Source organism: Echeneis naucrates, chromosome 14 (genome assembly GCF_900963305.1).
Source record: "Echeneis naucrates chromosome 14, fEcheNa1.1, whole genome shotgun sequence".
NCBI lineage: Eukaryota > Metazoa > Chordata > Actinopteri > Carangiformes > Echeneidae > Echeneis > Echeneis naucrates.
Genome location: NC_042524.1, coordinates 15,009,650 through 15,022,147, shown reverse-complemented (window position 1 = coordinate 15,022,147; position 12,498 = coordinate 15,009,650). Strand labels below are relative to the sequence as shown.

The window sequence follows — 12,498 nt, the reverse complement described above, 5'->3', positions numbered from 1 at the left end:
AATAGTGATGAAAACATTTTCCAAGTCAGATTTACATCAGAGCATTGAATCCCCCCCCCAAATGGATGACTCTGTACTACTGGGCTTTGACTTGGTGCTGAATCATTCAAGTATCATGAAGTTTCCTCTTCGCTTCACTGCTCCCTCAATCCCTCGGTTGACCCGTCAGTAACTGCTCCTGCTCCGCGAGTCGATGTGCTACAAATCTGAATGCGACATATTCTTTAAGTTGGCGTCTAACCAAGAAAAGTAAATCTGAGGATGTTTTTTCTCCGTAGCTGAGGATGAAATATACCAGGATCTATCTTTATTGGATTGACATTTGAAGAGTAAATCCACACCAAATCACATATGGCAGCCAACTGCTGCAATGATGCATGTGGACTTCAATCTCGCTGCAAGCGTGGACACACCCCATGATGTCACAGAAGGTGTTTTCAATCACCCGTCAAAGGAGAGACATCTGCTGTGACATCGCTGACGAGAGTACACCAGAGGCATTGCATTAATTATTTGCAGTGAAGGCGAAGACTTTTAGCCAGTGCCATTCAGTCTGGGCCTCCTTTCTTTTAAGTGTCAACATTTTTTGTACAGTTTATGCATTCAATTTTTCCTCCAGTTCATATTTCTCCCATGGATAGTCCAGTTCCATTTGCATTACATTTATGCCTATGAGTGTGTGTGTGTGTGTATCTTCGCATCTGTCCATTGTAGTTTTCTTCTATATATATACCTCTTGGGAATGTGTGTGTTGAGGTGGGGGGGCAGTACTCAAGGTGTGGTGTGTGATAAGAAAATAGATGTAAATGTATACAGATCACATTCCCACCGTGTCTTGTGCTGCAATAGTAAACAAACCACGAGCTCCAGAGTATTCAAGCCTGCTTAGCTTCAAAGTTTTCAACATCATGCGACGTTAAAGAAGATAGGTCTCATTGTTGGATCGTTGAAATTTGTGAGACAAAAAAATTCTAACCAGAACTTAAGTATGCAGCTGAAATATTCAGGGCACTGGTCACAGGCGACGTGCAGGCCAGCTTCTACGTGGTGGGCCGGACTTTTTTGGGGAATTGGGGAGAGTTTGAGGGCATTTTCTGGCTTTTTTTTCTTGATGCTCTGATTGCCCTTGCCTTGTCCTTATTTTACCGCCCACAAATTCAAATATGGCCATCAGGAGAAGGTGAGCGGGAATCAAACGCACCTGCACCCTTTCAACTAAAGACATCAAATGAAGGAATATTTCAGGCTACATTGAATCGTACCTTACATGGTCCCCCTATCTGCATACACTTCACTACATGATTTATATGAATGCTGCATTCGTACTGACGTTCTGACAACATTTGAAGCCAGTTTAACTATAATTATGCTGAAACGCTCCTTTGAGTTCCTATTTTCTTTTATGTGGAAAAAATCTGTATAAAAGTGAAAGACCATCAAACTTAATTTCTGTTAACCGACTGGATTATGAATTTAAGTTGTTTGCAATCACATACCGCTTTATTCTAAATGAGCCTGCAAAACATTAAACCTGAGAAGTAATTATTTTACCCAGAAGGCCGGTCACTCACCATTGCAACAGTGACTCACTCTGTTGGTTTCATAATTGTGTGATTTTATTCTTTTATGGGTATACATATAACTCATTCTGCTGTAATACGTTTCCCCTCTCTTTCTACCTGCTCTGCAGACAACTTATGGGCCACCTGTGAAAAAGCTTAAATGTTATTAGTATGGCTGGTGGAGAGCAACATAGCTTAGCAGTGCGGGGGCGGGAGCTCTAATATGATTGGCTCAGGGACACAGTGAGCCTGAGTGGCAGCCCTTAATGGGAGCCCTGGAGAGGTAACCCAACAGCTGTGTGTTTGCAGTTAATGAGAGATGGGGGAGGAGTAAAAGGATCACAGACTGGAAACACTGATAAACTCTTGCTTCAGAAAGGCTCGGGGATGATAGGAAATCAAGTTTTCTCCAGAGGACATTGCTTAAGGCTTTCCTTTGTGACAAAACCCGCATTTGACTCATTGTCCCTGGTCCATTGCTTTTGCTTAAACACTTATGATCACCGACATCAGTGTTTGGGAAGAAAGGGAGAGAGTAACTGTGGTGTGGGATGAATTTCACTCCCTGCTGAGCCATGCTGATTTACAGCCCTGAGCAAAAGCATTGTTTTTCCCCCCTTCTTTTTTTTTTTAATTACCCTGCTGCAGTTTTAATAGATGTCAGACATAACTAGTTTATTCCGCCAACATTGCCTTTGTTTCCCTGTGTAACTGATAGTAACTGCCTTGCTGGCAAGAAACTAACATTATAATGTGCAATACTCCAACATCAAGATATGTTAACATGCAATTCCCCTAATTTCCTCAGCTAATGTAGAGCACTGTATTGCTTCCCCCTTCTTTATTGTAGCCGCCTGAGGGTGGCGCCAAATGAATAAATAGTGGCCAACCAGCTTCCATTTTAGGCCATTCACTTTTGCTACACGGAATGCATATCAACAAGTAAACTGTCAGTGCTGGCTACCTGTTACATCAAATTTTTAGACAAGTGCCACAATCAGTGCATTTAACATGAATGGAAGCACAGGTGCTCTGCAGGAGCGGAAGTGAGAGCAAGGAATGGTTATTTAATAAAGTGACCCCCCACCCTTGTTTGCTGGTGACCCAGTCTGATTTGATCCTCTTAAACTGCAGGAATCAGACAGTTTCCTTGTAGGCAGCCCGGCCGTAATGCGATGTGGAGTGTGAAGTTGCTGTGCGCTGCGGTGGATGGGAGCCCCACCTCCTCCCACGCTCCGACGGGTAGAGAGAGAGAGCGACTGGGGCTGTGGGGGGGGGGGGGGCTGCAACTTACCCACTCGCGGTATCTCGCCACTTGCTCTCTGGCAATGCTTCAGATGGGCTTCTCGCTGAGGACCCCCTCCTCCTCTTCCTCCTCCTCATCCTCCACCCCCCAAATAATGACATGTCTCTTCCCGTCGTTTAGACATTTAGACTTCCAGCTCATCCTCGGAGTGCGCTCTGGGCTATTTACGTCGAAGAGGAGGTGAGGGGGGGATAAAGGAAGAAGATCTGGAGAAACTTGGAAGGAAAAGGAGCGCACATCTTGGCAGGGATCAGCTGTTTAGGATTGGACATGACACGGAGGGGGCTGCCCTTGTGGAATAAGACTCCTCATTTTGCACCTCTGTTCTAAAAAAAATTGTACAAGACAAGCCGCTCTCAACTTCTAATATCCTCACGGACCCCCCCACCCCCCCTCCCACCACCTCTCTCTCTCTCTCTCTCTCTCTCTCTCTCTCTCTGCCTCTCTGCCCCTCTATCTTTCTGCCTCTCTCTCTCTCTCTCTGTGTCAGGATCACACTGCCGGACCGCGGATGTGAGGATCCTGAATTTTGATGCGTAAAGTTGTGGACGCTTTTGGATAGATTTTGGTGGCCCGCTGAAGTTCTTGTCGATGCCGGCGCAGTGACGGAGGTTTGAGGGTTTGGACACCTGCCTCCGGGAGCCCCGGTGAACGCGGCAGCCCAGCGGACTGAGAACCGGCGTCGCTTCGAGCGCACACGGACAAGTCTACTGGCTCAGGTACTTGGCATCGCCACCACAATTCAAACACACAAAGTTGCTTTCATCCGGAGCGCCAGTCTCTGCTGCGATGTGATTTAAGTTTACTGTGGGTGGAAAAATAAAAAAAAAATACATAATTAACTCGTAGCAGAAAATAAAATGGAACACCTCCTCGCGGATCCAATAGGGTGTCAACACAACAAGTTGCCCCGGGTGGACTTTAATAGCCGATGCAACCTGTGTCACAGGTTGATGGAAAGAAAACAGTGAGATGTGTCACCCACAGCAATGATGCGCTGCCCGAGCGAGAAGACGATCCGCCGGAATTAAAGCACACATCCGAAACACACTTGAGCCTCAGCCTCCGTGAGTAATGGCATTAAGTCATTAAGTCCGCATATCATCGCACTTCAGCTACAATATGAGTGCACGCTCCTCAATCTGATCCGTGCTGGCGATCGGCTAATTGCATTTTACCACACCATTATGATTCTGTGAGGCAGAAAATGTGATCCATTTGTATCATGGCTCTTTCTTCATTTTATGTATGTATGTATGTATGTATGTATTTATTTATTTATTTTCGAAATACGGGCTTCAAACATCGCACAAACTGTCATATATGTGAATCTTTATTTTAGAGCTGTTTACTCACGAGAGAAAGTATTTTAGGCGCAAGTCATTTTGACGTATAGGCAGCTATGTTAATAATTAATTGGCAGTTTTTCCTGAGAAGGGATTCGTGCACTGGCTGTAATTGGAGGAGCGGGGGGGGGGGGCTTTGATCGGCGCATCCGCACGGGTAATCTCTGCTCTCCAGTAAGAGTCTGGGGTGTTGTTTCTCGCCACTCCGCCGACCTCCAGACACATCTGAATAGTCTGCTCCACATAGTGATGTCGGAAGTTCCCACACACACTGTAGGCCGTCAAAACAGAAGCAGATTAAAAGAAGAAGAAAAAACAGGCTAGGGGCTCCAATGTACTCACCATATCTGACTAACTGTCTGAGATAGAAACCTAATAATCAAAGTGATGACTTGAGTCAGTCGATTATGCAGCGGTTGCTCAATGGGGAGTTTGACACATTTCCTTTGGTCTCCACAGACTGTTGTACCGTAACATGTAATGTGTCATGTGATGGAGTTGCCAGATGAAGGCTAACTACCATTTGGGAATTATCAAACCACATAAAAGGGCTGGGATAGGCTTCCTGACACAGCTGCTCCTACAGCCACTTGACTGAGTCAACCTTTAGAAAATAATAGTACAAAGAAAGCAGTCAAACACCCCTGCTTTTGGTCACAAACACAGGCCAACAAATACAAATTGTATGACCTGTCATTATGTCTATATAGCTGTACACTTTGGACTCTGTCTGAATGCAGCCTCTTTGATCAAAATCCACTTAATGGGATTTTGTGTGTTAGGAGTCACCCTCCCATCCATGTTTTTTGTGAGGAGCAGCCTGTGTGAAGAGCTAAATTAGATACCCATGCCCATAACAAGTGTGTCCAACCAAAGACTGTTGCTTCCTCACTACTAGTGTCCAGGGTGTTCACCCACTAGAAGTGCGCGGGGTAACATTTTGCAGTAAATTCTAATGGTTGATCAGCTGAGGAGACCCATAGCTGTGATACGACCCTTCATAAATCATGCTGGTGGGAGGGTAATGGATTTTACCTGTTATACTAGCTAAAGGCGCAGAGTCAGCCAATATATCAAATCACATCAGTTGAGAAAATCATTAAATCATTCGTTATCTTTCCACAACGTAGCAAAGCAGAGAAGGGTACATCCCACAGTGGGATGAGATTCATGAGCTTCATTTGCAGCAGGCAGCAGGTGAGCAGTCTTCCTCAAGAGGAAGAGCTGGACCGACATATCCGCTGAATCATAATCTTAGGGAGTTAGGGGGGAAAAAAATAGTTGTTTGTATAAAAGAAATGATTTTGATCTGATATTTGATTTTTCTTTTTTCTTCTAGACTCAACACTAACCCCTTGTAACTCGTAATTACACCGTAGTTAATTCCATTCTTGCGTTGTCTGTTGTGGACCTGTGAAGTGACCAAATTAAAGAGCAAATGTCACTCAGTCAGTCTCTGACTTTATTCAGTAGATAGTCTGTCTCTATGGTAACCTGGGTGGCGGCACATGCTCAGCAACACAATTAAAATGTTCATTTATTCTATAACTTTTTTTTTTATGACATTCAAATATGTGCATCCACACATTTCTTTATGGTTTCCTACTTCCTCCAGCTTCAGCAAAAAAAAAACCCGACATCTTCAATTTAAAAAATTATTGTTTTCAATCTCCTTTAATACAGTTCAAGATAATAATAACTCCAATTATCTGTGAAAATGGCCAACGCAGAAAAACACATAATAGATGGTTGATGTTCACTTTGTTGTTGTCACATTACACTTTAATTTTAATTACCTTTTGAAATATTTTCCATCTGCATTGTATGTACATAATTTTCACTGAATCAAACAGATTCCTGTTCTCCTTGCCTTTACTTACCAATCTATATTTTTCCTATCAATCAATAACATTAGCAAATGATATCATACCAGAGCAGGATCTGCTCTAGACTAACAAGCTACATGGACTTCTTTAATCATTTCTCATTTCTAAAATACCAAAAAAAAAAAAAACTGAAAATGATCAATCTTAGTTCCAAATGCGCGTTATTTTATATTCGACACATTTTTGAAAATGCCAACATTCTGCAAACTGAAAACAGTTTGACAACTGCCTGTGGTGCAATAGATAAACATGCCAAAACACTCTGGGAGCAGATTTAGGAGTCACCCTGAATGAACAGTGTCTTACCACAAGAGCCAAGGTGTTGACTGGGTTTGACACCCCTGGCATTATAAGAGCTGAGAATCATATCTCTCAAATGATCTCAGAAAGAGGTCAGTGGTGCACAGTTTGACGCAAGATGTTGCATTGATTGTAGAACGTGTAGAAGTTTTGTTTTTTTTGTTTTTTTGTTTTTTTTAAATTTCTCTCAAGCGGTGAGGTCAGCCGGGTGGTGCACAGCGTGAGAGTTCCAAGCGAGACTCAATCAGACCTTGCAGTTTGACTGATGTTAAGCTGCGAGTGAAGTGTTCACCTTCAGTACTCGGACTGGGGATAGGTCCTTCGGGGAGCGGTGCAGGGCTGGTGTGCCGTAGGTAGTAGCTGGGAAGAAATGGGATTAAGGAACTGTCAGTGTTTTGTTTTTTACACTTCAACAGTGGCGTTTAAAACAGTCATGCAGTTATGTTTAATCACAGCGGTTATACTTTTCAGTGGAACTTGAGCCTGAAGTGACAAAACACTCTTAAGTGGCACATGGGGCAGGAGTGAGAACCGCTCTCAGTTAGAGCCACTCTTATCTATACAGGTCATTGGGAGGTGAAGGGGTATGCTTGTGTGAATTTTTCCCGCAGTTCATGAAGTCTGCGGCCTGATGCCATGCTGTGTGCAAGTCGTGAAACAGAGTCTGCAGCTCAGTCATGTTTTCACACTTGCAGCGGTCTTGTGGCAGGGCGAGCCTACTCTGATGTTATCAGAATCCCAGAGAACCTCATCGCTAAACAGCCTTGCCTTGACTGCGTTCTTTGTTGCGAAGTTAAACATTTTTCACAGGAGGCGTTGCAAACGGTGGACCCATCAGGCAGTCTGAGACTATCTTTTAAAGTCCACTTCCATACTGCATTGGAAAGTGCCTTCAGTTTGCTCTGTGTTAGAACCATCTGGACCATTGCACGAATCACAGCATGAGCCTATGTGCTGAATGCTGCCTCGCTGGTAAAGTTAACGTCCCCTCCTCAGTAAAACCGTCCATGCTTTGATTCTGTTTAGAAAGATATTTCTTCAGAATATTTTGCCACAGAACACCTCCTTAAGTGCTTGGCTCATTGTACTTGGTGGCTTGTCTGTTAGAGCAGGGATTTTTTTGCACCATACAGTGATATATTTATATATATATATATTCACTAGAATGAGAAAGTGTGTCCAAATCTTTGACTGGTAGTGTATATGAACCCTTTAGGCTAGGCAGAGCCTCAACAGCTCTGTGTAAAGGAATTACTGTGTGTTCCTCGCTCATACAACTTGGTACAGAAGGTGTCACCCAAGAAGTAGTCAGATCTGAGTTGTCCTGAGGTGAAGCTACCACAAGTAATAGTAGTCTGTATTGAGTAGTCAGCGCACAAATGAAAAATGTTGTTGCGGGCAGCATCTGGTAAATGGTATTGTCCTGCCACAGTGCTTGTGTGTTATCAGGCTGAATCTCAAATAGCCAAAAGGGTTCACTGTCTCAGCCTTGTGCGTCTTGAAGATTTTTGTTACGGTGACTGATCCAGTTGTAATATGAGAATATTGTTAGAGTAATATTCGATCCGAAAACTTTAATCCTGGAAAGAAAGAAAACAAACCATTTGATCTGAAACTGGCTGACCAGGACTCTCATATGACACGACTGAGCACACTGAAAAATGGACCTCTTGTTTCTCCCTCTGAGTTTATGCTGAGTTATGTATCACAATCTCCCTGAATTAGCATGTAATCTTGTGGGTCTACCACACCATCTGGGATGGCAGATGATAACCAACTTTTTCAGAGGGAAAAGAGCTGAAATGCAGAAAATGTCACTCCTAGTTGTGTTCAGCAGATATAATTTATCTATCTTGCTGTTCAGGTAGTGAACTTTACTGAGATGAGTAGCCGTCCAAAAAAGCCTCACGTCCTCCAGTAGAGAAAAATCTCAGCACATGTCCTCTCGTTCGTGACCACCTACAGCAAGGGTGCTTTGAGATGAACGGGGAAAAAAATGTAGTTTGTCAAGTTTTTGATAAAATATTTGTGAGCTAGCTGAGAAACGCGAGCTAAAAACCCAAAGGCATGGTGTCAATAATATTAAACTGTGATTCACACTGAGTGATGGCAAAACGCATATTTCACGAACAACATGAATTTTAATGTAAATGTAAACAAAGAAAAAAGAACACCAATTCGTTGTGGCTGCCAGGCACAGAGCCATCTGGAAGACAGGCATTAGGCCAACTGGAAGACATTAAGTCACGAGTGTCATCAACCGTAACAATCATGTCGCTATCAAAGCATTTGTATTCATCCTAGAAGTGGCTGTAATGGCAGGAGGGCATTTATATTTAAAGTAGAATAAAATAATATTGCAAAGTGATACTCAGAACTTTGTATGTTGACATAAGATTTGTATATGTATGTTTATCATCAAATCACTTTCTATTCCTGCCTGCTTTTTATTTGATTAGATTTTTTTTTTTTTTCCTTTTTTCTCTTGTGCACACATGAACACACTCGCTGTTCATGCCACATTGACTAGAGGCTCTCCTGCAAATGTAGAGAGGGACACATCAATAACTGAGCAATTAGTATGTCAATAACCCGCACTTCCAATTTTAATGTATTCAAAAGGAATTGGATTTCTTATTGGATTTCTGTATATTTGTCTTTTTCTGTCGAGCTTAATACACATTTGCTTTGCTTCTCTCTGGAACATTTTTTTTTTTTTCATGTGAATATATGCATAATGTTCTGATTTGATCTCAAAATAACGCTATCTGCTCATACTCGTGTATATTCCTATCTTTTCTCACAAACTCAGGATGCACGGATCCCACTTGTTTCTCTCTGATTCCTAAACTCCTGACACTGCAACCAGCTCCTGTGTTCTTCCTTTTATATTTTGATATAAACATGTTTGGAAATGACTGGAAGGAATTCTCTGTACGTAATGAAGTTTAATGCTCTAAAGTGGGGCTCTTACTACTTTAATGTTCTTCAAAAGCTTTAAAAGCAAATTTGAGATATATGATTATGGTTGAAATTTCAGTTCAGTCCAGCTTCTGTAAAAACAGTGACAGGATGCAGTATTTAGTATGGAATGGTCTACTCTGTGTAGCAGAAACACTCTGCGCTGAAAACACAATCCATTATTTGTGAGAAGACACTCACAGATGTGGCAGGCATGCACCCAGAAACACACAAATCTTCTAAAATTTTGCCACCACAAAGTTTTCCAAAGCACTGGACGCTGATACTTAACCTCAATGTCTGCTCCTATTTCAATTACCAAAGGAACACCACACACACACACACACACGCACACTCAGAGGAAATAATACAGTCGAAAATCATTGCAGCATGAAATAAGCCAGAATTCTTTAGCTGGAGGGGATACAGATCAAAAAAGACACTAAAATAATGGGTCGTAATTACAGAGTTGAAAGGTTCAAAATCAAACAATGATTTCAGTGTTTGAGCTCGCCAGTAGCAATAGAGTGTGGATGGAAATTTCTGCATTGTGCATTGTTGTAAGCTGCATGAGATGATAATGGCTATGTTGCATAATCTGCACGAGAAGAAATGGCCTCACTGCCTCCATAACCCTTTTTTCTAGAGGGCTCTCCGGTAATGAAGTAGATGAAACTGTTTATCTCTGTCAACACACAACAACGTTCATAAAGATTTATTTTTGAGGATTTTTTTTTTATACCTTAGGTTATTTTTTGAGTAACATTGCTTCACCACTCTATTTCTAGTAGCGTAATACTAAAATAATGAGTCTCTTAGGCTGTGTTGAATCCGTGAGATTTTGTATTTCATTTTTATTTGATTACACAGCTGAAACAATCCACAATGGCCCTCAAGTTTGTTTTGTGTGGAAGCTCACAAGATAAAATTTCTTGTCCCTACATTAATTTCTACATGACATTTGTAAAGTTGAGACATTTATTGAAGCTATTAACGCTCTGGGACAGAAAAGAAACCATGCTGGTTTGCAGTTATGATTGTTTTTAAAAAATGCAATGAAAAAAAATCCTTTGTTGTTGCTGTTTTCTCATTATTATATTGTGCTCGCAGGCCTGTTGTAGGTGTTGGTAGAACTTATTGAAAAAGATAACAGAAAAAAGAATGCAATACAATAATAACAACACAATGACAACAGTGTTCCCCCCCCCCCCCCCCCCACTGACTAAACATGTCTCTCTCCTCCATGTAAATTATTGATGCGGGTTCTCTGGTATTTCTTTCAAATTAAAGTGAAGTTATTGCCTACAGAGCTTGTTACAGCCACCAAGCACTTTACAACTTAATCTTCATGTGTGATTTTGATAAGGAGACAATGCTTTGACGGATATTTTCTTGTCATTTACAGGCAAATCTCCTGGCTACCTAATGGAACTGAATTTACATGCGGTGCTGTTGTGGGTCCTGGTGCTGCACTGTGGCTCTGCCAAAAGCAGCATCCTGTACCGGGTCCAGGAAGAGCAGCCTCCCAACACTCTTATTGGTAGCCTGGCAGCCGACCAGGGGCTGCCAGACTCGGGTCATCTCTACAAGCTGGAGGTGGGTGCCCCTTACCTCAGAGTCGATGGAAAGACTGGAGACATTTTCACAACAGAGATTCCCATTGACAGAGAGACCCTGAGGGACTGTCGATCCCTGGCTAAGGGTAAGCCCTGCTACCTGGAATTTGAAGTATCAGTGACAGATCTGATACAAAATCAGAGCCCACGTCTTATCGAAGGACGCATTGAGGTACAGGACATTAATGATAACACCCCACAGTTTCCGTCTTCTGTGCTCACCATCTCTGTCCCTGAGAACACCATCATGGGGGCTTTATTCTCCATTCCTTTAGCCACAGACAGGGACTCAGACAGGAATGGGGTTGCTGACTATGCGCTGACTGCAGGGCCAGAAGCAGCAACCCTGTTTGGTTTACAAGTGGCCGATGACAGGGGAGGGAAGCTTCCACAGCTGATTGTCCTGGGAAACCTGGATCGCGAGTTAAAGGATTCTTACGACCTCACCATCAAGGCAGTGGATGGGGGAAACCCTCAGCGCTACAGCAGCGCTTTGCTTCGAGTCATAGTCACTGATGCCAACGATAACGCTCCTAAATTTGAAAGGTCCACCTATGAGGCTGAAGTTTCAGAAAATAGTCCAGTTGGTCACTCTGTGCTACAGGTAAGCTGTATTTCTATTTTCAAGCATTCAATATTCAAGGAAGCTTTATTGTCATACCCACAGCATATGCATGCACATGAGGGGGGGTATGAAATTAAGAAGTGAGCGAAGCCAAGCCAAAAACAACTAAGAAGAGAAAAGAAAAATCCAATATAAATCTAAATATATATGTACAAGTGTGCCTTGGTAATAAAAAGTACAGTATTCACATAAATAGCGTATTTTCTGTTGAATTATATGATAATAATGATAGTTACAATGTATTATTGTCTTATTATCCTAAATCTAATTGCCATCTCGAGTACCGTTAAAGTGAAATCTTCTGCAGCTTGATATATTGTTTAGAATTTCTTCTGCTCCACAGAAACACAGGAAGAATTTATCAAGGTGAGCGGTGTAGAGTAAAATATAGCTTGTGTATCATTTTCGCTGCCTTTTCTTCTCCAGATGCAGTCTTAATATTTAAAAACAAATCAAATATAGATATTTTTACCTTAGTGTTGTGCTTTGAAATATTGATATTTGTGCTGCTGCGCCAAAAGTTCCAAATTTTACCTCTAACACAGAATACTTGGGAAACCAAAGCAACGGCTACTTCATGTCAAATCACATATCCTATTATGTGTAACTTCACCCCATTCCTCTAATGTGCATTTTAAGTAATACTTGTAGAATTAGAGCATTAGCACATAATGATTGTACAGGTAATTAAGCTGCTTATTGCTTTTGTTGTGCCGTTGTACTTGCAGGAATAGAGTTAGAGATACACAATGCAGCAGTGTAGGAGTTCGATGCTCTGTGGAGGAGTTTTCCTGCATACTGCTGTGAAATTGCCCTGGCTGTCATGAAAGAAATAGCTGCCCCAATATTCCACCACTTGTTTTCATGTGGATACTATTTGTAATAAAAGAGGGGAA

The 12,498-nt window shown here is 42.1% G+C and overlaps 1 protein-coding gene across 1 annotated transcript in view; it reads left to right on the top strand.

Annotated features, from left to right (window-relative positions):
- Positions 1-10,786: 10,786 nt before the first annotated feature.
- pcdh1a (protocadherin 1a) overlaps positions 10,787-12,498 on the top strand; it is a 74,105-nt gene continuing 72,393 nt past the window's right edge. Inside the window, exon 1 of the mRNA XM_029519880.1 lies at positions 10,787-11,581. Coding sequence (XP_029375740.1) covers positions 10,787-11,581 — 795 coding nt within the window. The remainder of the gene's footprint in view (positions 11,582-12,498) is intronic.